Raw genomic sequence first — 27,915 nt, 5'->3', positions numbered from 1 at the left:
CGCTCTCCCGGAAGTGGTCTCTGGATCGGGCAGTGAAGATGGTAGCCAGTTGTCCCCGGGATCAGATCTCCGGAAGTCGTAGCTGAACTCTCTGCGTTTCTCCTCGATCCTTCCTGAGTCTTCCAGGTCCGCGTAGTGAGGAAACGTCTCCACCATCATGGGGGGCGGAGACCTGGTAAGTGAGGGAGCCCAGGGCTGGGGGAAGACTGAGGCCGGAGACCGACTGAGGCTGGGGACGGAAACTGGTGGGGGTGGCAGTGGGTATTCTTGGCAACGCAGCCGTTGGGGACAGGGAGCTGTAGCCCTGGACAGGGGACGGATAACTAAGGCCATGAGGGACCGGGTGGAGACTTGGGAAGGTATGTGAGGTGGGTCGCCAAGGAGGGGAGGTAGTGTTTGTTGACAGGGAGCCCTTCTGGCTGGAAATTCTGGGAAGCCTCGGGGGCGGTTGGAACCGTGGCTAGGAAAGGAGGCAGGTGTGGAGGACGTGTCACTTAGTTTTGTATATCTTGTCTTGGGATACATCTCCTTTCCTCAGCTAGGAGTTTAGTCATGTCCTGGGCTGTAGTAGGGGTTATTTGTGCCCCCGTTCTCCTCGTCCCCGAGCCATGTCCTGGGGTCACGGAAGAGCTTCCTCATGTTCACCTTTCTGACTTCCACTCCTTCTTCAGTGCTGCATTCTGATCTGTAGTGGCAGAGCTTTCTTCTGAATTAATAGCACTTAATAAGTTATGTGGCTATTTCTCTTAAACTGTATAGTTCATTTGTAGGGGGCTAAGCCTCCGAATTGGGCAAATGTACCCATAAGAGCATGGTGCAAGATCAGAAAAATGCTAATCTTCTGAAAGTGTAGCTAATTGAATCAGCAAATAGATTCGTTTAGCTACCTGTCCAGTAGCTATATTAGAGTTTGTCAGGTGTTATCAGTTAGAATGAGTTCCAAGATACCATCAAGGTTCTTCTGACTTAGTGTCTTCAAGTAGCTGCATTTAGGGACAGGAAAGCTCTAATCCAGAGTTTCTCAACCTCAGTGCTATTGACATTTTGGGCTGGATAATTCTTTGTTGTGTGTGTGATCCTGTGCATGTAGCAGCATCCCTGGCCTCTAGCCAGTAGCACCTTTCCCCTTCAGTTGTGACAGCCAAAACTGTCTACAGACATTGCCAAATGTTCCCTGGGAGGCAGAATCACCCATATGGAAGGCGAGAGGGGAGGACCGTTAGGACAAGGTGGAGGGTTGGGGAGGAAGGGAGGAAGGACTGAACAGCCTGATGAGGGGAAAGGGAGTGCAAGAAGAGAGAGAGAAAAGGAAGCCCTCATTGAAAAAATAAAATTTATTTTGGCCACACTGAGCAGCATGTAGGATCTTAGTTCCCTGACCAGGCATTGAACCCTGCCCCCTACAGTGGGAGCACGGAGTCCTAACCACTGGACCGCCAGGCAATTCCCTCATTTAGGTTTCTTAACTGGTCTCCTGGTTTTCAATCCTGATCCTCTCCAATCCATTCTTTACATGCTAGGCTGGTCATGCCTCCCACCTGCATATGAATGCTTAGTGTTTTCTGCTGTCAACAGGATAAAATCCAATCCCTTAACATGGCTTATGAGGCCCTTAATCTGTTGCTTTCTTAGTTGGCTTCATCCTGAGCCCCTTCCCATCAGTTTGCTCCCCTATCTCCAGCCATGCTGAATTGTTTGTTCTTTCTCACCACCGGGCCTGCAGTCGTGCGTGCTGTCACCTCTGTGTGGAAATCTACCCCACTGCTTCCCGCTTCCTACGTCACTGGGCTCATTTATAATTATCCTTAGATGTCACTTCCTCCAGGAAACCTTCCCTGGTTGGGAAGCTGAACCAAAGCAATGGCTCATGGGGAGGAGGGAGAGGAGAAGCATTCCTTGAGGGTGAAGAGGAAGATCAGAACCAGGGGGAGATTCTTGGGAAGGAAGGTTGAAAGAGGTACTAGGTGGGGTTGTAAACCATGCAAGTTTAAGGCACGTTAAGTGGACTCAAGGAAAAGAAGGCTGTGTTCATAAGAATGAACGTCCAGTGCCAAAGGCACTTGAATTCTTTTGCCTTTCAGAGTCTATACTTTCCTGCTTCTCTACCCCATTCCTCCTGTATTGTCATCACCAACCCTCACTTCAGGCATGGCCAGTGGAAGTCAGACTCACACATTTCAGGATAGAAGTATTTGAAGGGAATCTCGGAGGGGCCTGTTTTATCCTGAAGCTTTATGTACTTGAACAGCCTCTCTCCCGCCCGCCCCCATGTGTGAGATTTTTGGGTGCCAACCTTGCCATTGTTAAAGACGTCTTGCCCTTACGTGGCTGCCTTGGCATGAATATAGGGGTGGGAAAGGGAGGGGCAGTTATGCTCACCACCCACCCACTGCCCGCATTGTTTTCTCCCTCCTTTCATTTACCACAGAATCTGAAGAAGAGCTGGCACCCGCAGACCCTCCGCAATGTGGAGAAAGTGTGGAAAGCTGAGCAGAAGCATGAGGCTGAGCGGAAAAAGATTGAGGAGCTTCAGCGCGAGCTGCGGGAGGAGAGGGCCCGGGAGGAGATGCAGCGCTATGCGGAGGACGTTGGCGCTGTCAAGTACGTGAGGAGCTGGGGCGATTTGGCCTGGGGGTGTCCTGGTGTGTGGGGAACTGCAGAACTGCCTGCAGGTGCGTCGTCCAGTTGTTGCATAATAGCTGGTTAAGAGCGTGAGTTTGGAATCAGACTGGCCTGGGTTCTGAGGCTGGCATGGCATGGACTAGCCTAGCTGTGTAACTGGGAGCAAGTTTGGGAGCCTTGGTTACCTCCGTAGAACGGGGGGAATGGGAGTACCCAACTCCTAAGGTTTGTTGAGGATCAAATGAGATGACATACAAAGGGCTTAGTGTAGACCAAGTTCATGGTAGATGATTGCCAAACAACTGTGGCTGAGGAAGATTGCCTATACCCTGCTTCTCAGTATGTGTTGAGGCCTCAGTCCTGCTTTTGTTTATTTATGGATTGCAGGCTCATTTTAGGGAGGCAGAGAGGTCCCATGGAAGGAGGTAGATGGTGTGTCTGTCAGTAAAAGCTGTGTGAATGTGGACAGTCTCATTCGATTTTCCCTGACTTCAGTTTCCTCTTGTATAGTATAGGATAGGAGTAACAGACAATAATTACTCTGCCCATCTCATAAAATGGGATAGGAGTAAATGTGTTCTGAGAAAAATTAAAAGCATAAAATATGCAGTGCAGGTTTCCTGGGATTCTAATCTGGGGTGTGAGGATAGACAGTGGGAATGTTCTTTACCGATTTCTGTAATTTAAAAAGGCGAGATCAGCTCCAGGTCCAGCCGGGGCTCTTGGCTGGGAAGTGGCCGCGCAGTGGGGAGGGCGCTCTCAAGCGGAAGTTCCGCAGCCCAGGGAGGGCAAAAGCAAAGTCTCTAACTTGTTCTCAGAGGGAGGTTTCTAGAGCCAGGGAGGTGGTCCATGGTGGCGCTAATGGAGTTAGCACTGGATAGAAGCTAGGTGTTGTGAGAGCGCCCCAATTTTTGTTTTTTTTAAAGCCGATCCAAATTTCCATCTCTATTTTCTTTACTCTTTCTTGTTTCTAAATATTCAATGTACTTTTTCTGCAGCTAATGAAAAGTGAAGGTCTTCAAATGTCATGTTTGAGAGTACAGGTAGTATTCAGTGGAAATTGGGAGTCATCAATATGTTTTTTTTTATCCCAAGAACATAAAACAATCTGTACATACATATTTTTTGTAAATCTTAAATGTAAGAAAATATAGTTAAAAATCACCTGCTTTAAAATCAAATGTAAAATTATTCTTTGGGAATTTGTTTTTTTAAAACAGTGAAAAGCAATGAGTAGTGAATATACTAAAGATATTTATAATCTCTGACTTATTTTAATATACTTGGAATTTTGTTTCTGGTAAGAGCTATTGCTTTCTTGTTTGACTTCCTGATTAAGTTTGAGTAAAATGTGCATATAATAACAACAAACTGTATTCTGTATGAAAAAAACAAATCCGAGAAAACCCACTTCTTCACTGGAACGATCACCAATAAATCGGTATTTTTAAATTAAAAAAATATATATGCAGTGCATTCCTAAATCAGAATTGAATAAAAACTCCAGATAGACTAAAATTGACTTATCTGTACTATCCCTTGTTCATATCCTAGTGGGCAAGTCTGCAGGGTGACATGTGACATACTTCCCCTGTTGGATATACAGGGCTTTTCCTTAGTAATTTCATGACAGGAGGATTTGTGACATTCAGAGGCATGTGTCTGTGTGTGGGAGAGAGAGACTTAGTTTCAGTTCGTGGAAATGGCATTATGGAATTTAGGCAGGATAACAATTACATTCTTTCTTTTTTTTTTTTTTTTGGTTTATTTTTTATATAGCAGGTTCTTATTAGTTACCTATTTTATACATATTAGTTGTATACATGTCAATCCTGATCTCCCAGTTCACCCCCCCGCCACTTCCCCCCCTTGGTGTCCATACGTTTGTTCTCTACAATTGTGTCTCTATTTCTGCCTTGCAAACTGGTTCATCTGTACCATTTTTCTAGATTCCATATATATGTGTTAATATATGATATTTGTTTTTCTCTTTCTGACTTGCTTTTACTTCACTCTGTATGACAGTCTCTGTATCCATCCACATCTCTACAAATGACCCATTTTCGTTCCCTTTTATGGCTGAGTAATATTCCATTGTATATATGTATATGTTCTTTCAGGATTGGCAGAAGGCCATTCTGACTTAAGTATAAAATCTGAAATATTTTAAAATAAATGGAGTTTTGGAGTTTTTAAAGTATAGCACAATATATTTAGGGCATTAATATATAAAGTAAGGTAAAAGAATGAAATTTTATAAGTTTTTTTTAACCATAGATACACATTAAATTATTTTACCTTATACACTTTGTATAAATTATATTCTTTATAATTTAAACTAAATAAATTTCATACATTTGAATTAATTCCTGGGCAACTTATATGACATTTTTATATGTGAAGTTTGAGATTTTGTGAACCCTTGATTTTAAAACAAATGTCAATTTTAGACGGAATACCCATTAGTTATAAGAGTTTACTTTCCCACTAACCAAAAGTAAAAAATTATTTTGAAATTTTTATTCAGCCAAGCATTACATATTCTGTGCCTGATACGTCAGAAATTTGGGCTTTGCAGAGTCTAATTGATGAGGTCAGAGTATAGATGAGCAGCTTCAGAGCTGGGAGTCAGTGTATATGCCATTGCTGACCCTCATGCCCTCTTGTCTGTTGTGAATGGGAGGAAGGTGATTTTATATTCTTTTCATTTTTTTGCCCCCTCACCTATTCTCCATTGTTATGAAACTCAAAGGTTAGCACATAGGTCCCTTTTTTTGGTCTTTACTTGCAGATGTATTTAGACGATCTGCTTGTCCAACTGACTGGTTTGTGTAGTTCTTTGCATAGTGTCGTGCTTTTCATTTATGCAGTACAACCCTTTGCTATTTAACAATTCACTTGTATGGTTCAGATAATCTTTTCTGTGTTTTTTATACAGCTCTCTTAGAACAAAGAAAAAACCTCAATATGCACGTTATCCTTGATCTCCATCCAAATCCCTCTTTGCAATAGAATGTTGTTTAAGTATTTACTGATAATATTAGAAAATTGTGTTTTCTTTACCAGCATTTTTCAACGCTTGCACTTTAGGGTGTCCTTAGAAGATTAGATAAATGATGATGGGAGTGATTCCCACCCAAGCAGACTCTCTAAGAATAGCAGGGGGTGTCTGGGGCAAGGGCATCTGGATACTTTAAGAACTCCCCGGGTGATCCTCATGGGCGGCTTCAATTGAGAACCTGTTCTATATCCTTAGTGATAGCAACAGCAAAAATCTATACATCATTTCGTTTTTATATGACTTTTACCCCAAATCTTCTCTCATTTAAAAACTCAGAGAGAGGGTCTCACTTTAAAAATGATGAGAGATGGCAGTTACTAGCTCCATTTTAGACGTGAGGATATGGAAGTGCACAGAAGTAACTTGCACGTTTACCCAGATGGGTAGTGGCGGAACCAGGTCAAGTCCAGTGGCACTGGATCTCAGCGATACAACATGTTCTCTTACTGGACGGCCTGAGCAGGACTGATATTAGTTGAGTCCTTTTAAGACTAGCTGTAGCCCTGAAAATACTACTTTATAGAAGTATCTGTCTTCATTTTTCCTATCCTTTCTTCTGGATATGTCTTGCTCCTTTGCCTGCATATTCCTGGCCCCCCTACCTCTTCATACCATCTCTTCTCTTTTATTCACTTGCTTAGCTTCTTTTCCCCCATCCAGTAACTGTTCCTGCTTCCCAAGGCTCACTGTTCTTCTCCCTTCATTCCTGTGGTACCAGTGTCTGCTTCATGCTGACGACTCCCACGTTTATCCCACACAAACTCTTGTATCTCTGTATATTCAGGCAGTTCTTTTTTTTTTTTTTTTTTTTATTCAGGCAGTTCTGCTTCAAGTGTCCCACAGTTACCCATCACATACTTAGCTCTCAGCAGCACTGTTCAGTAATTTGTTGACCTCTGTGCCTCGTCTGGTAGCCTGTGAGCAACTCAGCTGCCTGAATCTTTGTCATCCTTCTGACCTTCTTCCTCTGCCTGGCACATAGGAAGTGTGCTGAGTCAGTGTTTACAAGTGAATAAACAAATATTTATTTCCAGTTTCCCCATCTGCGTTCGTGTCAGGCATGCATAGGCACGATCCCTTGAGTCATCTTTGACAAGTCCTTTTAGGGTCCCCCCCACCTCGATCACTGAGACCTGCTTTTCATTCAAAAAGTACTGCCAGCTCCAGACCCCTTGCCCATGAATTGTCAAACACTGAACATATTAGGCAACTGTCTGGGATTCATTCCAGCCATCTAGGAGTTTTAAAAAACCTGGTGGGAGATACAAAACACATACATAGAGAATAAAAAGACTAGCTCGTGGGAACATCAGTGATTATCCCCAGGGTAAGAAGACATGACAGAACTACAAGGTAGGTTATGGGACAGGAGGGGCAAAGAAATTATGAAGTACATATTTTATCTCTTAATACATTCTTGTTTCTTCTGCCAGTTGATGAGTTGCCCTTGAAGTAAAACAAAAACAAAACAAAACAAAACAGACTAGCTAGTGTTTACTTAGTACTTACTCTGTGCCATGCACTCTTCTGAACACCTTAAAAATTCATTGACTTGGGCTTCCCTGGTGGCGCAGTGGTTGAGAGTCCACCTGCCGGTGCAGGGAACGCTGGTTCGTGCCCCGGTCCGGGAAGATCCCACATGCTGCGGAGCGGCTGGGTCCGTGAGCCATGGCCACTGGGCCTGCGCGTCCGGAGCTTGTGCTCCACAACGGGAGAGGCCACAACAGTGAGAGGCCTGCGTACCGCAAAAAAAAAAAAAAAAAAAAAAAAAATTCATTGACTTATTTAATCCCCAACAACCCTATGAGGCAGTTACTCTTTTATCCCCATTTTACAGGTGAGGACACCAGTGCTCAGATGAGTTGCTTGGCTTTAGAGCGGGGATTCAAATCCATGTTGCCTGACTCCAGAGCTTGTGCTCTTCTTAACCATTATGTTATACTGCCTTTCAGGAAAATGAGCTTGCCAGAATATTCTAGTCACCACTGATCTTCTTGCTCAGACCTCTTTAAGCTCTTATGTAGTCTGCCTTTCACAGTCAATTCCCTCCAACCCCCAGGAGTTTTTTATTGTTTGAATAACAGAACACACAAAACCAGGCAGAGAAGTCTCCAAGGAAATGATGGTTGTGTTTCACTGTTATTTGTCCCTTGGTTCTTCATCTTCTAAGCACTTATTACAGTTTCTTTTAATGCTGTTAGACATGTATTTTGATTATAAATACAGTCCAACTGTGAATAAATAACTGTATTGTCTTTTTACGCCCATCCCCATGTTGTTTTTTTTTTTTTTTTTTGCGGTACGCGGGCCTCTCACTGTTGTGGCCTCTCCCGTTGCGGAGCACAGGCTCCGGATGCACAGGCTCAGCGGCCATGGCTCATGGGCCCAGCCGCTCCACGGCATGTGGGATCTTCCTGGACCGGGGCACGAACCCGTGTCCCCTGCATCGGCAGGCGGACCCTCAACCACTGCGCCACCAGGGAAGCCCACCCATGTTCCTTTAAATAGAAAAAAGTGCTCAATATCTCTTAATAGCCTATTTGGCCATAGTTGTCTCACCTGTGATTTAAAAATACACTGTACATCTTGATCTTCCAAAATCCTTCTTGAATTACAGCTTATTCTGTTAAAGAAATTCTGGGAAAGAAGTCATTGATACTGTTGATAGTCTCCAAAAGGTGAGGGTGGTAACTGAGTTGAAGGCACCTGGGAGGGATCTTCAGCAAACCGAGGACCATTGGGAAACTACACAGAGGCAGATCTTGTCAGTAAGATACCAGCTCCTCCAATTAACCCTAGGAAAATGCCACCAGTCACAGCTGACCCAACAACTGCGGCCACTGGTCCCTTTTGGCTGCCAGTGTGACTCCTGTGAAGGCTGCACTTGTGACGGAATTCCAGAGGTCTTTCTAACAGGCACCATCCAGCAGAGAATCATGGAAAACAGGCCTCCCCAAACTGCAAAGCCACCTCCCAACTGTGGAGGCCTGGTTTTTTTGTTTGTTTGTTTGTTTGTTTTTTGCGGTACGTGGGTCTCTCACTGTTGTGGCCTCTCCCGTTGCGGAGCACAGGCTCCGGACGCGCAGGCTCAGCGGCCATGGCTCACGGGCCCAGCCGCTCCGCGGCATGTGGGATCTTCCCGGAACGGGGCACGAACCCGTGTCCCCTGCATCGGCAGGCGGACTCTCAACCACTGCGCCACCAGGGAAGCCCTTTGTTAGCTTTTTGATTTCAGTTTTCTCATAGTTCCAACTGCTCCTTTGCTATTACATTCTGTTCTAGTTTTATGGATACAGGTTATTCTCTGGTTTCTTTAAAATTATGGTTGTTTCTGAAGTATTCTTCTCCAAGTATTGTCTATTTTTCCTCAGTGTCCTTTTTGCTGCTGTGTCCTTTGGTTTTAGATTCTTGTGTTGAGAGCATTCACCAAATAACTGGCACTCCATAGGGTAAAGGCCATTGGAAGCTCTGTATTCTTCAGTAGGGCTTGCTGACTGATGGATTTCCTTGTGGGGAGTCCAACGGTGAGCCAGCCTTTTCATCTGGCAACTTCCAAATGTCTATATCTGTGGATCACCATGCCCCTATTCCTTGAGTCATTTGATTTCTCCATAGAAAAATTCTGAGATCTCCTGCCTGGGGAGTAGAACAAGGAGAAGGAAGGGAATTAGTGACGCCATTTTTCAATAACCAGACTTTCGCTTAATCCCTACAGCCATTCTGAAAGCCCTTGGCCACCCAGTTGGAAGTGGAGGGGTCTCACAGGTTCAGTCTCCCCAACAGATCTTTCATCCTTGGGACTGGGGATAGAGATTAAGAATCTTAACTGCTCCTTATATAGACTTTCACCAGAATTCCCTATTTGCAGCCCACCTGGTGGTGCCAATTTTCCAGCTTTTCTGATGCAGAACATGCATGTTAGCTCTTTCAGATTATCCTCGAAATGAAAGCACAACATAAAACTTTGTAAAGGAGACTTGAGAAACCCTGAGCAAAAGATCCATGCCCCAGGCTGAGGAACTTTTTTTTCCTCATAAATTGCTTTAGGTGTGTGGAAATGATCTCTTAAAATGTAAACTCCATGACAGCAAGTACCGTTTCTTTCCAAGTGCCCCATGGAGTGTGGTGTTTAGCCCTTGCTAAGGAGCCTGTAGAATGAGTCCAGTTCTGACCAGCTGTGCCTTTTTTTTTTTTTTTTTAAGTTTGGCCATGCCTTGCGGCCTGCGGGATCCTTGTTCCCTGACCAGCGATGATCAAACCTGCACCCTTGGCAGTGAGAGCGTGGAGTCCTAACCACTGTGCTGCCAGGGGATTCCCCCAGCTGTGCTTATCTATCCTTCATGTTCAGGTTTTGTGTGTAGGTTTGAGAAGTCTACATTTTCTTTGACTGTATTTTTTTTTTCTTGAACTAGGAAAAAGGAAGAAAAATTGGACTGGATGTACCAGGGTCCTGGTGGGATGGTGAACCGTGATGAGTACTTGCTGGGGCGTCCCATTGACAAATACGTTTTTGAGAAGATGGAGGAGAAGGAGGCAGGCTGTTCTTCTGAGACAGGACTCCTCCCAGGCTCTATCTTTGCCCCATCAGGTGCCAATTCCCTTCTTGACATGGCCAGCAAAATCCGGGAGGATCCACTCTTCATCATCAGGTACTGATGAGCGGCTGAGAAGGGGGTTTTATTACAGAGATGCTTAGCCGAGATGTTATCTCACCTCTTGCTTTGCAGTTGGTTTCCTGTTGGCTTTTGTCTGCCATGTAAAAGGATTTGTCTCCATTTGGGCTTCTGATGTTGAGAAGGAGGCTCTATTAAGGGTGCCTGAACTAGGCTGTTTGGGAAGAGATTGGTAAATGTACCAGACCAGACCAAATTTATTCGTTTACCTTTGGCCCTTAAACAAAAATAAGAGGTAGGAGCAAGGTGAGAAAGACTGGCAGCTTCTTAGAAATTGGGGGCAATGTGTAGAGTTGGCTGCGGGGGATGAATAGGCCTTTTCCCCTCCCCTCTACCCCTCCCTGTTGTTTGTTTTTTGCAGCAGAACCCTTTGAAAAGAAACTTTAGAATTTTATTTAACCCTAATATGTAACAGATCAAAGTAGAGCTGCATTTTGGGTGTTAAATGAAATCATGTGGTGCGTTTTTTTTGTTTTTAATTTTCATTATTTTATTTCAAGTGTGTAAGGTTGAACATTAAAAAATGTTTCTTACTTACATTCCTTTTGAAAATTCTTTTAAAGTTATCTATATATTACAGATATATATTTATATGTAAATATTTTCTCCCATTTTGTTAGCATCTTAATTAATTAATTGTGGTAAAATATACATAACATAAAATTTACCATCTTAACATTATTTTTTCTTTTTTTTTTTAAAGTTCCTCAAACTCACCAGCATACAGATGTGAGCAGGCACTCTTCCCACCCTCACATTGTATCATGAGTACATGTTTGTTTGTTTTTTAATAAATTTATTTATTTTATTTATTTATTTTTGGCTGCATTGGGTCTTTGCTGCTACACACGGGCTTTCTCTAGTTGTGGCGAGCGGGGGCTACTCTTCATTGCGGTGCGCGTGCTTCTCATTGCTTCTTTTGTTTCAAAGCACAGGCCCTAGAGCACGTGGGCTTCAGTAGCTGTGCCGCGTGGGCTCAGTAGTTGTGGCTCCCGGGGTCTAGAACACAGGCTCAGTAGTTGTGGTGCATAGGCTTAGTTGCTCCGCGGCATGTGGCATCTTCCTGGACCAGGGCTCGAACCCGTGTCACCTGCATTGGCAGGCGGATTCTTAACCACTGCGCCACCACGGAAGCCCCATCTTAACTATTTTTAAGTGTACATTTCAGTGGCAGTAAGTATATTCACATCATTGTGCAACCATCACCAACCACTACCTATCCTTCTCCGGAACTTTTTCATCTTCTCAACTGAAACCTTATACCCGTTAAACAGTAAGTCCCCATTCTCTCCTCTTCCCAGCTCCTGGCAACCACTTCTACTTTCTGTCTCTATGACTGTAACTAACTGTAGTTACCCATATAAGTGGAATCATATGGTATTTGTCCTTTTGTGACTGACCTATTTCACTCAGCATAATGTCATCAAGGTTCATTTGTATTACAGCATGTGTCAGAATTTTCTTCTTTTTAAAAATGTGGTAAAATACACATGACATAAAATTTACCATTTTAACCATTTTAAGTATATATGTAGTTCAGTAGTAAGGGTATCCAAATTGTTGTGCAACCAACTTCCAGAAGTTTTTCATCTTGCATAACCGAAAATCTGTATCCATTAAGCAACAACTCTTCATTTCCTTTTCCCCCCAGCCCCTGGAACAACTATTGTACTTTTCATTTCTATGAGTTGGACTATTCTGAACCTCATAAAAGTTGAAATCATTCAATATTTGTTTTTTTGTGACTGGCTTATTTTACTTAGCATAATGTCTTCAAGGTTCATCCATGTTGTAGCATGTATCAAAATTTCCTTCCTTTTTAAGGCTGAATAATATTCCATTGCATGTGTATACCACATTTTTTAATCCATTCATCTGTCGTGCATATTTGGGTTATTTCCACCTTTTGGTTATTGTCAATAAGGCTACTATGAGCATTGGTGTACAAATATTGTGCATATTATTTTATAAACTCCTTTTTATCACCTAATCATATATATGGGACATTTTTCTATGTTGCTGACTATGCTTCTATCACATCATTTTTAATATCTATATTGTATGGATATACCATAATTTATTTTTAAACATTTTTTTGACACCTCTTTCTTCTTTTTGTTTTGTTTTTTTACATTTTTATTTATTTATTTTTGGTTGCGTCAGGTCTTAGTTGCGACACGCAGGATCTTTCATTGTGGCACGCGGGCTCTCTAGCTGTGGTGTGTGGGCTTAGTTGCCCCAGCATGTGGGATCTTAGTTCCCTGACCAGTGATTGAACCTGCATCCCTTGCATTGGAAGGCGGATTCTTAACCACTGGCCCACCGGGGAAGTCTCTACCATAATTTATTAATATTCTCCTGTTGGATCCCTAACTTGTTTCCAAGTTTTCATTGTTATAACATGAACACCTTTTTAGTGACCTTCCTTGATTATATCCTTTCAGTAACAAATTCTTGAGGAAGCATTTGTAAGATTAAAGGGTTTGTGAGTATGTACAGGCTGTGATAAATGTTGCCGAATTGTCCTCCGGGAAGGTTGACCAGTTTACCCTCCTATGAACACTATGTGAGAGTAAGACTTCTTGAAAGAGGAATCCATTCTGTTTATTTCCCAGGGGTTATCATGCTAAACAGTGGAGGTAGTATTGAAATGTTGCATATGTTTGATACACAAGATGACATACATTTACTTGACCAGTTGGGAAGCCCTGAGCATGAAGCTTAACAAGCAACAGACCAAACTCACTTTCTTGCACAACAGGGAACCAGTGTGAACTTTCCCCACAATGTTCAATCCCTTATGCAGATTTGGGAAAGATTTCTGGCTTCCACACAATCATGCAGATTGCACCATGGGGCCTGTCTGCCTGCGTTGAGAAAAAAGATTGCTGTATAGAATTATGGAGAGTAGAATGAATGGTTTAATCCCCTTTTCTGAAAGAAAGAATCATGATTTTTATAACTTCTCTTTAGGAAGAAAGAAGAAGAGAAAAAAAGAGAGGTATTGAATAATCCTGTGAAAATGAAGAAAATCAAAGAATTGGTAAGTAGTACTTCAAATAAGCATCAAGAGCTACTTAACGTGAAAACTCCTCTCCATTTACTCTTACAAGAGGGAAAGCAGCATGGCTTTAAACATTTCTGTCTTTTAGAGACCTTCTCCTGGTGATTTTGTGCAATCTTAACATATAAAGCATAATTATGCTTGATTTTCTCTTTTATGTCTTTTGGTTGGAAAAACAGCATGGTATATCATTCTTCCAGAAAAAGAGGGGTATTGGGATATGCCTGTGGAAAGCAAGATCGTGCAGTGTGTTCAGATCAGGTGGTATCAAGCCTTTAGGGCCCGTTCATCACTCATGTAACATATTATGTGATTGTTTCTTGGAATAGTTGGTAAGGAAAATTTAAAGATTGATCTTGTGGTCCCTGATTACTGTCAGCAGAGTTGCAGTCTTTTGACAAATGGGAATTCCTAGGCAGTGGTTCTGGGGACTGTTTCAAAACACAGATTCCCAGCCCCACCCACCAGAGAGTCCATTCAGTAGTCTAGGGGCATTTGTGCGCAACCAGGGTCCAGACCCTCCACTCTTGTCGACAGGGGACGTCTGATCATGTCCTGGACCCCTGTAGACCCTGAGGCCTGGAGGCAGGTAGTTTACACATGACCCCGTCCCCTCAGAGGGACTGACAGGGGTCCCAGTAATCTTGCGCGGTTATGTTTTGGGCATTTTCTAGTTGCAAATGAGTCTGGAAAAAAAGGAGAAGAAGAAAAAGAAGGAGAAGAAAAAGAAGCACAAGAAACATAAGCACAGAAGCTCAGGCAGCGATCGTTGCAGCAGCGAGGATGAGCACGGCCGGGAGAGGTGAGCGTGTGGAACGGTGTCCTGCCCCGTTGATTCACTCACTCATTCGTTCCACAGATACGAACTGAATACCTGCTCCGGGCCAGGAGCCACCAGGTTCTGGGGGTTCAGTGGAGAACACTTGCACACCGGCCCTCTGCCCCCAGAGCTGGCCGGCTAGCACTTGAGTTCCCGGAGGAGTTGGCGAAACCCCCAGGGGAGCTGGCTGTAGCTGTGTCAGTCTTAGGTCAGACGTCCTGGATATGACTTTCATCTCAGCTCTTGATTCCTGCAAGGCTTAAGTGGGTTTTATGGAGGCTTTTTTTTTTTTTTTTTTTCCTCCAAATGCATTAATGGGCCCATCTGGACCTGTTCTGTGTGTCTTCTTTGCGGGAGCCGCCAGCGCCGTCTCTGCTGACTCACTCGTAGTCCCTAGAATAGCAGCACGAGGTGAGAGGAGAATGTGCTTGGGCGCTCGGGCTGAAAAGCAAGGCCCACGGTTCTTCTCAGGAGAAACATGACTGTGCCTGATGCGTCTTCCAGCAAAGATAGAGAAACGCACTCCCATGTGAGAGCCGGGAGGTGGGAAAGGCCACGTTTGAAAGAGGAAGCACGTCTCAGCACAAGAGCTGTAAACTGGACCTTTAGGCATTTTCTTTTGCAGTGAGTATGTGTTTTCATCTCTTAGAGCTCAAAAGAAGATGGCAAATTCTTCCCCTGTTTGGTCCAAAGTCCCTGGATATGGCTTACAGGTAAGGATATGGGCTTCTCAAAGGGAGTGACTGTGGGACTGGAACGTGCCAACCTGGCTGCCTCTTTGAACACAGAGCATATTTAGCAGCCAATCAGACATGCGGAAAGAAGGGAGTTCGGGCAGCGCAGACTGGAGAACAGGCCCATTCCTTATCCCTGAGCCTCTGACTATGGCTGAGGGCCCTCTGAGCAGAGAGACTAAACTACCAGCGGGCATTTAGGCATTCCGTCCATCCCTCTGCATATAACTTACATGAAACGCGTACATTTTAAGGGTTGATGACTTTTTGATAAATGTGCATCCCTCTGGATTCCTTTTTTCCCCTGAGTATGTTTAACCTGAGGTCCTGTCCTCCATATGCTGCCTCCTGCTCCTCCTTAGGCTGTAGCAAAGAGCCAAGCCAATTTAGGTGGTTGGGTGACACATCCTTTTAGGGCATTCTGAGGATGACTTTCCTAAGTTTATACAGCTCTCAGTGATAACTGTGTGATGGGATTGGTATACCCAGTTGGCTCCTTACAGAACCTCAGTGCTTATTCATTTTCTTGTTTCACTGCATCTTCTCCTGAGCTGCTAGATTTTCCTATGAATAGCTTTTCTTCCTTTCCTTGATGATATAGGTCAGGAACTCTGACCATAGCCAGGGACTGCAGGGTCCTCTGACAGCTGAGCAAAAGCGAGTGCGTGGGTTGAAGAAATACTCCAGGTCCAGAAGCTCCTCTCCCTCACCTCCCAGACATGCCAGCAAGAAGAGCACCAGAGAAGCAGGGTCTCGGGACAGGAGGTCTCGATCCCCGGGCAGAAGGTCACGGTCCCCAAGGCCAAGCAAACCGTGAGTATGGGAATTCAGCGGGAAATAACCTGTGAATGTGGAGGCCTGGTTACAGCTGGTATTTGCTTTTAGCGATGTCTGTTCATCAACTCTTCCAAATGTCTTTGCTTTGTTATTATCTTTACTTTTTTTTTTTTTTTTTTTTTGGCGGTATGTGGGCCTCTCACTGTTGTGGTCTCTCCCGTTGCGGAGCACAGGCTCCGGAGGCGCAGGCTCAGTGGCCATGGCTCACGGGCCCAGCCGCTCCGCGGCATGTGGGATCTTCCCAGACCGGGGCATGAACCTGTGTCCCCTGCATCGGCAGGCGGACTCTCAACCACTGCGCCACCAGGGAAGCCCCACTTTTTTTTTTTTTTAATGTAAAGCTCAGACCCCTAGAACTACATATTTATATGTGTGGAATCTCTAGATTGAGATTAATATCAAATCTTATGTATCCTTATGCCTTTGTTTTTCTTCCACTTCTTCCCTCTGTTCTCTTCAATTTGGATTATAGTTCTAAATTTGTTAGCTTTTCTTCTGTCATTTGAGGGACATGATAAAAGCCACTGTATTGAAAAAGCTCTTCTCCCCTCTGTCCTCTGTGTCTGTTACAGGCACAACTCTAAGGTAAATAGGAGAGACAGAGGCCGAAGTAAGAGCCTATCCCCTAAAAAAGACATCTACCAAAGGCGGCCTGCTTATGGGTACACCAGGTGAGTCAAGAGCCCAGTAGGTTAACTTCAGACTTTCAGGCCTGAGTCTTGGAATGGCTCAGACCAGGGCAAGTGCATAATCTATATCACCTTTTTTGCCCACCCCTCTTTTGTTCATCTTGGTCAACTTTTAACCATCTGCCCTGCCCCCCACCCCATGCGAGTCACATTGAAAGGACAAAGTAAATAATTTTGAACTATTGAACTAATGACCAGTTCACTAAGTGATTGTCTCTCAACACCTGTAAACATGTTATTCCCACAGAGATTTCTACAGGAAGCTTTTCTTAAGACTGTGCTCCTTTCTTGAGGCATCAGCTGAAAGGGAAGCAGGAAGGTGGTCTCCTTGAGGGCAGACACCCTAAGATACTCTGTGTTTGAGTTGGGTGTGGTGTGGGTCAGACAGAACATGGGTGTGCAGTCATGGGACCTGAGGGGAGTTGGCTGTGCCCATGAAAGGCTGTCCCTAGGGGTCTCGATCGCTCTTAGAAGTTTGGATGAGGGAATTCCCTCGCAGTCCAGTGGTTAGGACTCGGCGCTCTCACTGCCGTGGGCTCCAGTTCAATCCCTGGTCAAGGAACGAAGATCCCACACAAAAAAAAAAAGTTTAGTTGACTTGGGCAACTTTTGTGTACTTCCTTTAACTGCCTCCCCCAGTTGGCTGCACATTAGAATCACCTGGAAAGCTTAAAGAAAAACCACAATCCCACTCAATCCCTGCTGCACCCCCAGCCCTATTACATCGTCACCTCTGGGGATGGGCCCAGACATCAGTATGTTTAAAGCATCCCAGCAGTTCCAGTGCACGGCCAGCACTGAGAACCACTGAGAGTTCACGACAACCTCTTTTACTCACCGTGCTGTTAGAAGAGCGGCAAACCCTGAGGCCCCGTTTACCTTTTAATTGCCTGATGCCCTAAGTTTAAGGTTTCACTGTCACGGGCAACGTTCCAAAATACCCAGGTACATACTTCCCTGCCTTCCCAGAGAGGGAGGGCATATTATGCATAATTTAATCTTTTATTGGTGACACTGGGTCAGTTCTTCAGCTGTGCTGTAATTCATGCTGTTCTTAGGGATGGATGCTCATGAGTGTATTTTTTTTTTTTTTTTTTTTTTTTTGTGGTACGCGGGCCTCTCACTGTTGTGGCCTCTCCCGTTGCGGAGCACAGGCTCCGGATGCGCAGGCTCAGAGGCCACGGCCCATGGGCCCAGCCGCTCCGCGGCACGTGGGATCCTCCCTGACCGGGGCACGAACCCGTGTCCCCTGCATCGGCAGGCGGACTCTCAACCACTGCGCCACCAGGGAAGCCCTATATTTTTTTTAATGTATTTTAAGGCTCTTGGTCAGCACAAGGTCTGCTTTTTCAGATCCCGCTTTGTTTTTCTGTCTCTTTTGCCATCTGCCACCACTTAAATTTGTCTCACTTTGTCAGCCTTTCTTATCGCCCTCAGAATCTTTGTTGAATTTTGTGATTTAAAATGAGTTAGAGGGACTTCCCTGGTGGCGTGGTGGTTAAGAATCCGCCTGCCAATGCAGGGGACACGGGTTCGTGCCCTGGTCCAGGAGGATCCCACATGCCGCAGAGCAACTAAGCCCGTGCGTCACAACTACTGAGCCTGCGCTCTAGAGCCTGCGAGCCACAACTACTGAGGCTGTGTGCCACAAGTACTGAAGCCCGCGCGCCTAGAGCCTGTGCTCCGCAACAAGAGAAGCCACCGCAATGAGAAGCCCGTGCACCGCAACGAAGAGTAGCCCCCGCTCGCCACAACCAGAGAAAGCCCGCGTGCAGCAACTAAGACCCAACGCAGCCAAAAATGAACAAATAAATAAATTAATTTTAAAAAATAAATAAATAAAATAAAATAAAATGAGTTAGAATAAACAACAAGGTCCTACTGTATAGGACCAATAGACCAATACTTCAATAAAGTTTTTTTAAAAATAAATTTATTTATTATTTTTGGCTGCATTGGGTCTTCAATGCTGCGTGCGGGCTTTCTCTAGTTGCAGCTAGCAGGGGCTACTCTTTGTTGCGGTGTACAGACTTCTCATTGTGGTGGCTTCTCTTGTGGAGCACGGGCTTTAGGAATGTGGGCTTCGGTAGTTGTGGCTCACGGGCTCCAGAGCTCAGGCTCAGTAGTTGTGGTGCATGGGGTTAGTTGCTCCGCAGCATGTGAGATCTTCCCAGACCAGGGATCGAACCCGTGTCCCCTGCATTGGCAGGCAGATTCTTATCCACTGCACCACCAGGGAAGCCCCTGTTGGAAGGTTTTTAATCACAGTCTTAATTTCAGTGCTTGTGATTGGTCTGTTCATGTTTTCTGTTTCTTCCTGGTTCAGTCTTGGAAGGTTGTACTTTTCTAAGAATTTGTCCATTTCTTCCAGGTTGTCCATTTTATTGGCATATAATTGATTGTAGTAGTCTCTCATGATCCTTTGTATTTCTGCGGTGTCAGTTGTTACTTCTCCTTTTTCATTTCTAATTCTGTTGATTTGAGTCTTCTCCCTTTTTTTCCTGATGAGTTTGGCTAATGGTTTATCAATTTTGTTTATCTTCTCAAAGAACCAGCTTTTAGTCTTATTGATCTTTGCTATTGTTTCCCTTATTTCGTTTTCATTTATTTCTTATCTTTATGATTTTTTTCCTTCTGCTAACTTTGGAGGTTTTTTGCTCTTTCTCTAATTGCTTTAGGTGTAAGGTTAGGTTGTTTATTTGAGATGTTTCTTGTTTTTTGCAGTAGGATTGTATTGCTATAAACTTCCCTCTTAGAACCGCTTTTGCTGCAGCCCATAGGTTTTGGGTTGTTTTGTTTTCATTGTCATTTGTTTGTAGGTATTTTTTGATTTCCTCTTTGATTTCTTCAGTGATCTGTTGGTTGCTTAGTAGCATATTGTTTAACCTCCATGTGTTTGTATTTTTTACAGTTTTTTATCCTGTAATTGATATCTAGTCTCATAGCATTGTGGTTGGAAAAAATGCTTGATATGATTTCAGTTTTCTTAAATTTACCGAGGCTTGATTTGTGACCCAAGATGTGATCTGTCCTGGAGAATATTATGTGTGCCCTTGAGAAGAAAGTGTATTCTGTTGTTTTTGGATGGAATGTCCTATAAATATCAATTAAGTCCATCTGGTCTAATGTGTCATTTAAAGCTTGTGTTTCCTTATTTATTTTCTGTTTGGAATATCTGTCCTTTGGTGTAAGTGGGGTGTTAAAGTCACCTACTATTATTGTGTTGCTCTTGAGTTCCCCTTTTATGGCTGTTAGCATTTGCCTTATTTATTGACGTGCTCCTATGTTGGGTCCATAGATATTTGCAATTGTTATATCTTCTTTTTAGAGTGATCCCTTGATGATTATATAGTGTCCTTCCTTGTCTCTTGTAATAGTCTTTATTTTAAAGTCTATTTTGTCTTATATGAGTATTGCTACTCCAGCTTTCTTTTGATTTCCATTTGCATGCACTATGTTTCTCCATCCCCTCACTTTCGGTCTGTATGTGTCCCTAGGTCTGAAGTGGGTCTCTTGTAGACAGCATATATATGGGTCTTGTTTTTGTATCCATTCAGCCAGTCTATGTCTTTTGGTTGGAGCATTTAATCCATTTACATTTAAGCTAGTTATTGATATGTATGTTCCTATTACCATTTTCTTAATTGTTTGGGTTTGTTATTGTAGGTCTTTTCCTTCTCTTGTGTTTCCTGCCTAGAGAAGTTCCTTTAGCATTTGTTGTAGAGCTGGTTTGGTGGTGCTGAATTCTCTCAACTTTTGCTTCTCTGTAAAGCTTTTGATTTCTCCATCAAGTCTGAGTGAGATCCTTGCCTGGGTGGAGTAATCTTGGTTGTGGGTTTTTCCCTTTCATCACTTTAAATATATCTTGCCACTCCCTTCTGGCCTGTAGAGTTTCTGCTGAAAGATGAGCTGTTAACCTTATGGGGATTCCCTTGTATGTTATTTGTTGCTTTTCCCTTGCTGCTTTTAATATTTTTTCTTTGTGTTTTTAGTTTTTGTTAGTTTGATTAATATGTGTCTTGGCATGTTTCTCCTTGGCTTTATCCTGTGTGGGACTCTGTGCTTCCTGGACTTGACTGACTATTTCCTTTCCCATGTTGGGGAAGTTTTAATCAGACCCTTTCTTTTTTTCTCTTTTTTCTGGGATGCCTATAATTCGAATGTTGGTGCACTTAATGTTGTCCCAGAGATCTCTGAGACTGGCCTCCATTATTTTCATTCTTTTTTCTTTATTCTGCTGTGTGGCAGTTATTTCCACCATTCTATCTTCCAGCTCACGTATCCGTTCTTCTGCCTCAGTTATTTTGCTATTGATTCCTTCTAGAGTATTTTTTTTTTTTTAGAGTATTTTTAATTTCAGTTAATGTGTTGTTCATGACTGTTTGTTTGCTCTTTAGTTCTTCTAGGTCCTTGTTAAAGGTTTCTTATATTTCCTCTATTCTATTTCCAAGATTTTGGATCATCTTTACTATCATTACTCTGAATTCTTTTTCAGGTAGTTTGCCTATTTCCTCTTCATTTATTTGGTCTTGTGGGTTTTTATCTTGCTCCTTTGTCTGTAAGATATTTCTCTGTCTTCTCATTTTGTCCAATTTACAGTATTTGAGGTCTACTTTCTCTAGGCTGCAGGGTCGTAGTTCCTCTTGCTTCTGTTCTCTGCCCCCAGTGGTGGGGTTGGTCCAGTGTCTTGTGTAGGCCTCCTGATGGGAGGGTCTGGTGCCTGCGTTCTGGTGGGTGGAGCTGAGTCTTTTCCCTCTGCTGAGCAGGGCCGTGTCAGGTGGTGTGTTTTGGGGTGTCTGTGAGCTTAGTATGACTTTAGGTAGTCTCTGTGCTAATGGGTGGGTTTTTGTTCCTGTCTTGTTTGTTGTTTGGTGTGATGCATCCAGCACTGGGAGCAGCTGGCAGTTGGGTGGAGCCAGGTCTTGGATTCATATAGAGGCCTGAGAGCTTTCGGTGATTAATCGTCCCTGGGGCCAGGAATTCTCTATTGGTCCAGCATCCTGGACTTGGTGCTCCCACTCCAGAATCCCAGGCCCAACTTGTGGTTGAGGGACCAAGACCCCGCAAGTCGCTCATCCCAGCAATAAAGGGGATTAAAAATAAAAAGACTAACAAAACCCCAGACGAATGGTAAACAGTCAAATCAAACAAACAGAGGGCCTCCCTGGTGGCGCGGTGGTTGGGAGTCCGCCTGCCGATGCGGGGGATGCGGGTTCGTGCCCCGGTCTGGGGGGATCCCATGTGCCGCGGAGCGGCTGGGCCCGTGAGCCATGGCCGCTGGGCCTGCGCGTCCGGAGCCTGTGCTCCGCAACGGGAGGGGCCACAACAGTGAGAGGCCCGCGTACGGAAAAAAAAAAAAAAAAAAAACAAACAGAAACAAGGAAACACGAACACACACAAAAGAAACAAGAACAGAACCAAATAAATCAAATAGCAAGGGAACAACCAAACAAAAGAACCCAAGAACGAAATCAAACAATTAAGAAGAAAGCTGACAAAAACCCCAAACCAAAAAACAAAACCAAAGCAGAGTACCAACTGAAGAATGAAGCAAAGAAACAAAACACCGACAAAAAATGATATTAAAAAAAGGAAAGGGGAAAGACGACAGAACAACAGAAAAGCAACGTAAAAACAGAAATATAAAAAACTAAAATAGAAAATATATTAAAGAAAAAGAAAAAGACAAAACCCTGGAGAAATGGTAAAAACAAAATCAAACAAACAAAAGCAGAAACAAGGAAACACACACTCATGTAAAAGAAACAAAAACAGAGCCAAATAAAACAAAAAGCAAGAGAACCAAACAAATAGAAGAACTCAAAAAGGAAATCAAACAATTAGGATTAAAAGTAACAAAAACACATAATCTAAAAACAAAACCAAAGCAGTGTGCCAACTGAAGAGTAAACCAAGGAAACAGAACAAACCGATAAAAATTATTAAAAAAATAATAACAATGAAAGAAAATAAAAAGGGAAAAATCACAGGATGACAGAAAAACAAAGTAGAAATGAAAAGATTCAAAAAAGAAAAAGAAAATGAGGAAGAAAAAAATAAGGGAAAAGAACACAGAACAACAGAAGAGCAAAGTAAAAATAGAATTGTTTAAAAAATAAAAATAAACATAAAAATATGTAATAAAACATGGAGATCCCAAAAGACTGAAAAAAAAAACACTAAAGCAACAACAAACAAAAAAGAAAAACCAAAAAAAAGCTAGAACCAACAACAGAATGAATCAAAACAATAAAATTAATAGTAATAATTATGTTTCCCTGGGGTCTCTGCTGTAAGTGTCCTTGCACACGCCATGAGCCACAGCCCACCTCCGCCTCCCCAAGAGGCTCCTCTGCCTCTGGGCTGGTCTCTGGACCTGCTGTGGGCCCTGTGAGCACCACTCAGACTGTGATCTGGCCCAGTTCCTGTGTGTGCTTGCCCCCAATGTCCACAGCTGCCAGAGCTAGACCGTTTTCATTTGTGGGAAACACTCATTGTCTACTCAGATATTCCATAGACGCAGGGTCTACCTAGCTGATCCTGGGGATTTAATCTGCAGCTTGGATAGCTGATGGAAAGATTTTCAATCTTCTTCCTTAGTTACCCTGTCCCTGGGCTTCAGCTTTGGTTTTATCCCCACCTCTGTGTGTGGTCTACCCACAGGAGTCTGGTCCCGAGGCTGCCTTGGAGCTCTTGGGTCTGCCCCTGTGAGGATGGGGTGCAGAGGTCATCTGACTGCTTGGATCGTGGGAGCCCGTGCCGTGCCAAATGCGCAGGGAAGCCGGCAGCCACGAGTGCAAGAGATATGGCCCTAGTGAGGGCCTTTTCTGGCGCCCGGCATAAGGCACGTGAGGGCCAGCCCTGGCCGGGGTTTTTCTGGCATCCGGCAGCAGGCGTGTGAGGGCCAGCCCTTAGCGGGCTTCTTTTATTGTCGTTGGCAGGCACCGGCGTGTGGGGAGAGAGTGGTTACAGTAGTGGCTCCTCCCCGTGCATGTGACTCAGCAGTAGCGCCTGCTTCCATGGCAGTCCGGTCTTCCTGCATAGGCATTTCCTGCTGCAGATTTCCTCCCTCTCGTCCCTTCAGTTCATCTTCCCACATCCAACAGCGGTTCTCACTCTGGGCCCGTTGTCCAATCCCCATGCACCAGCTCCCAGCCCCCTTGCACACCTGTGAACACACGTCCCAGTCCGGGGCCCGCGGGCCCGCGGTATGGACCATCTGTGTATTTCTCTCTCTGTCCCGTCTGCCACAGATCGGCCACTTCACCCTCTTCCAACAGCCTCAGATGCTTCCCTTCTGTCCCAATCGATTTTCCCGTCGGAGAGGGGGTTTCCCCGAATTCAGGACTCTCTCCTCTGCGTCAGCTCCCCCACCCCAGGGTGCAGGTCCCATCCGCTTCCTTTCCTCCTCCTTCTCCCTTCTTTTTTTTCCGTCCTACCCAGTTGCAGGGATCTTTATAGTCCTTTCCAGTGTCCAAGGTCTTCTGCTAGTTTTCAGCCAGTGTTCTGTGAGAATTGTTGTATCTATAGATGTATTCCTCATGCATCCGTGGGGAGAGATGAACTCCACGTCCACTTACTCCTCTGCCATCTTGAATCTCTCTGCCATATTTCTTCTAGGAGTTTTATGGTTTCCAGTCTTACATTTAGGTCTTTAATCCATTTTGAGTTGATTTTTGTATGTGATGTGAGAAAATGTTCTAATTTCATTCTTTTACATGTAGCTGTCTGGTGTCATTCTCCTGTGTGCTTCAATTTCTCAGAAACTACTGGAGGGTCTACCCTCTGGAGGGTCTCCTGTAGATGTTTGGGAGAGTAGCCACTGGCTTCCCTGAGTCAGGCATGAGGATCCCAGAAGGTCTTAATTGCTCCTTATACAGACTTTAAATTAGTCCCTTTGTTTTCAACCCTGTGCACCACCCTCCAAAGTGCTTGGTTTCTGCAGTCCCTGAACCTTTCCTGGGTTTTGCAGTGTGAATATCTTGCTTCTGATCAGTATCAGGCACTTAGGATTCAGTTTCCTCTAATCTGTTAAAGTGGTTGCTACTCCTTCATCCACTTCCATCTTCTTGACAATTTGTGCACATCTCTTATCTAGTGTTATTTCCTCTTCCATCTTCTTGTGCTTTTATGTATTTTAGTTAGTGGGGTTTTTGAAGGGGAGGCTTTTCATTTCGCTATAGATAACTAAATGTCAGATTTTAGTATCTTAATTTTCTCAAAATTGGGCTCCCACTCCCTTATGGGACTCCGATAATTATTTTTCCTTTTAAAGGGGGATCAGTACATCACACCAATTTGAGAAGCAATGGACTTGGATGTCTGACATTGGTAAATAGTGATCGAGCTGGTTCATCACCTCCTCTTCTTGCTCTTCATTTGCAGTGAGTGCCAGGAAAGACCTACCTATTAGTGTCTGAGGCTAAGTTGAATTCTTCAGGCATCTTGCTTCTAGCTTAGTCCTAAAGTGGTATACTCGTGCACTACGTCCATGAGTTTCTAAGCACCTCTAGTGGGTAGGTGGTAGATGTTAACCCTTACATGGATGAACTTAGTCCCCTGTTTTATAAGTTGTTGAGCAAACAACTGGAATATAATTGCCATAGCCTGAGGCTCCTGATTAGTTCTCAATTTATTTTTTGTATTTATTGTTTCAGAGTAATTACTCCAGAGATTATTGAGTGAGAGTATGGAATCCTTCACTAAAAGTCTTTGAAATTTGAGTGCAACCACCTGAATAAGATATTTGGAAGGAAGGAAACTCATGCTGAGTGTGGCACTGGGCTGGGCATTTCCGAGGGAAGAGAGCCATGGGCTGGAGAACCTGGGGTCCTACCTGGGTTCTCTTCTCCCTGTGGTGTTTCTCTTTTTTTTGTTGTTGCTGGGAGAGAAGTAGACCTTAGGGTGATTTTTGTGTTCAACAGAAAGCTCTCATCAGAGGAGCTAGAGCGAAAACGGCAAGAGATGATGGAAAACGCCAAGTGGCGGGAGGAAGAGAGGCTGAACATCCTCAAGAGGCACGCTAAGGACGACGAACGGGAGCAGAGGCTGGAGAAGCTAGACTCCCGGGATGGGAAGTTTATCCAGTGAGTGCAGCATTTTCCTGCCTGTCAGCTCTCACGGCGACGGTCCCAAGGGGGCAGTTGGGCAACTGGTTCGTTCACTGTGTTCCCGGTGTTTCTGTGTCTGTGCGGAGCTCAGCCCCCAGACACCATTGTTACGACTCCCAGCTTCTGGCCAGACAGTGGGACGTTTTTCATCTGAGGGGAGGAGAAGTGAATTGGTATTTTCACTGAATCTCCTTGGCCTTCTCCTAAGAATTCATGGCTCAGGAGGCCTTTTTCAAATGAAGCTTGGACTTGTTTTCCAAAACAGATACATTTCCCTTATACATTTATAAAAAACTGAGTTCCAGATGGAGTCACTCGAAAGTTATCTACATGGGCTTAAGAGAGCTTGTGCCTCTACAGCTGCTTTATGGCTAGCAACCTCTTCCTCCTTATTCTGCCAGACAGTTGACCAGCGGACAAATGCCCGTTACTTACCTTTCACCTGTCTTCTCTTTCCAGCCGCATGAAGCTAGAGAGTGCATCTACCTCGTCTCTGGAAGATCGGGTGAAGCGGAATATTTACTCTCTACAGAGAACCTCAGTAGCTCTGGAGAAGAACTTTATGAAAAGATGAAAGCCATCCCCCCTCTTGCTGGTGTTCCTGAAATTCCCAGGGAGGCTGCTGATCCTTTAAAACTTCTCTTTATAAGAGTTCAAATGGCTTCTTCCACAGATGTCAAGCCACCACTGTTCAAAGTGACTCTCCTCCATGGATTCCAAAAACAGCCCACTTCTTTTGAGAACCAGCGTGACTTGCTCTGTGGGACCCTCAGTAACTTGCTGGGTGCGGAGCAGGTCTTAACTGTTTTTAAATGGGTGGGCCCTGGAACATCAAGGTGTGAGCATTCATCTTGCTCTGGAAGGAGGCTCCCTTATGCCTCTTCCCTCCACCTGTGTGAACAAACCTATTCTACCACCTCAGAATAGACTGGACCTTTCAGAAACCTCTCTCCCCAGAGTCACCCAGATAGTTTGTGCTTACCGGGGTAAACGAACATTTACTTGATTTAGTAGATAATGTGACAGATGATGTCAGATTAGGGCAGAGCCAAGGGAGTGACAAAGAATCTGGAAGGGAAAACGATGCAAAAAAAATCCCTAAATGAACTGTTGAACTATTTGGACTATCTTTCAAACTGTAAAGTATATTGTGTATATGTACAAATGTATAATTTTTACATGCTTTTTAAAAAAGTAGTTAGCTTTGTTAGAATATCTTGTTTGGTAAGTGACTTTACTATGTAATAGAACCACATTGTATCTTGTTATCCAGTAACACAGTAAGGCAGGTCAGCTTTTCTTTCCTCTTGGAATCTGACTAGTTGTGGAGGGGCCTGGGTTTATTGATAGGATCTAGGGCATCTGTCCATTTACACTGCTTACAGTCTCTGATGTGGGCAGTGCAGTGTTGAAGTCAAATTATTTTAGTAGTCAGGCCCAAACTACCAGTATGCTCCCTGGCTCTTAAAAGAAAATAAAATGGAAGCTGTTTATTTCATGGCTTCCCTTTTATCATGTAGTAATCTTATTACAAAACTAGATTTTCAGGAGTTGTTTGCTATTATTTTTTAGTCAGGTATTAAAACAAAACAAAACAAAAAACCCAGACTCCTGGGATCCATCTCCTTGTCTTTACCCCTTTCCCTTCTCTTTTATCAGAAGCCCTCATTTGACCCAGGAAGTCCTAGGCACTCTTGACCCACACATTAGCTGGGCCAGTTCCTTGTTCTGCTAATTCCTAACTCTGCTTAAAATGAATTTGGATTTATATTTTTGAGCACTTACGATGCCAGACACTGTTATGCTTAAAACCCAGTCTTTCCCCAGAGAGAAAGTAACATACACTTGTTATGCATTTAATCACCTTATCCTGCTTCCCTATACTAGGGTTAATTATGTCTTTTATCTTATTAATTGGTAATAAAGGCTACATTTATTTTTGTAACTGTGCAAAAAGCCACCTGTGCTGAGTAACGAATTCCCATACAGAACAATATTGATCCGCAATTTGTGTCCAGTATAAAATGGAGAGCCTTAGTCTGAGAGGAATTATGTAACAAACCGTGGACAGTTTACTCAAAGATTTCATCGAGTGAGCCAGAGAGTAAGACGATTATAATTCTCTACCGAAGGATAGGTGTCTTAACGGTGCCGGCCTGTCCCTTAACTGGACCCTTTGGCGGGAGGAGGTCGGCAGCCAGTGGGTGGGAGCGGGACCCATTCATAAAACCCAGGGCTCCTGGCTGGCTCCTCTCATTGGCCCTGGGGGGAGGAGGCGTGTCCTGCGGGTGGAGCGAGCCCCGGG

General features: G+C 44.0%; 1 protein-coding gene across 2 annotated transcripts; it reads left to right on the top strand.

Moving 5' to 3' along the window:
* CWC25 (CWC25 spliceosome associated protein homolog) lies at positions 1–27,555 on the top strand. 2 transcript variants are annotated; one of them, XM_082605207.1, is made up of 10 exons: positions 1–175; positions 2,429–2,601; positions 10,096–10,332; positions 13,330–13,399; positions 14,095–14,222; positions 14,890–14,953; positions 15,576–15,787; positions 16,384–16,482; positions 25,425–25,586; positions 26,070–27,555. In XM_082605207.1, the coding sequence occupies exons 1-10, from the start codon at positions 158–160 to the stop codon at positions 26,182–26,184; spliced, it is 1,278 nt and encodes a 425-aa protein (XP_082461333.1). In that variant the 5' UTR covers positions 1–157; the 3' UTR covers positions 26,185–27,555. The 2 variants fall into 2 exon arrangements, with proteins under 2 accessions (XP_082461333.1, XP_082461334.1); XM_082605208.1 differs by lacking the exon at positions 16,384–16,482.
* Positions 27,556–27,915: the final 360 nt, after the last annotated feature.

The sequence above is a fragment of the Mesoplodon mirus genome (genome assembly GCF_964341445.2).
Source record: "Mesoplodon mirus genome assembly, chromosome: 18".
Taxonomy (NCBI): Eukaryota; Metazoa; Chordata; class Mammalia; order Artiodactyla; family Ziphiidae; genus Mesoplodon; species Mesoplodon mirus.
This window is presented reverse-complemented; position numbering and strand designations above follow the sequence as displayed.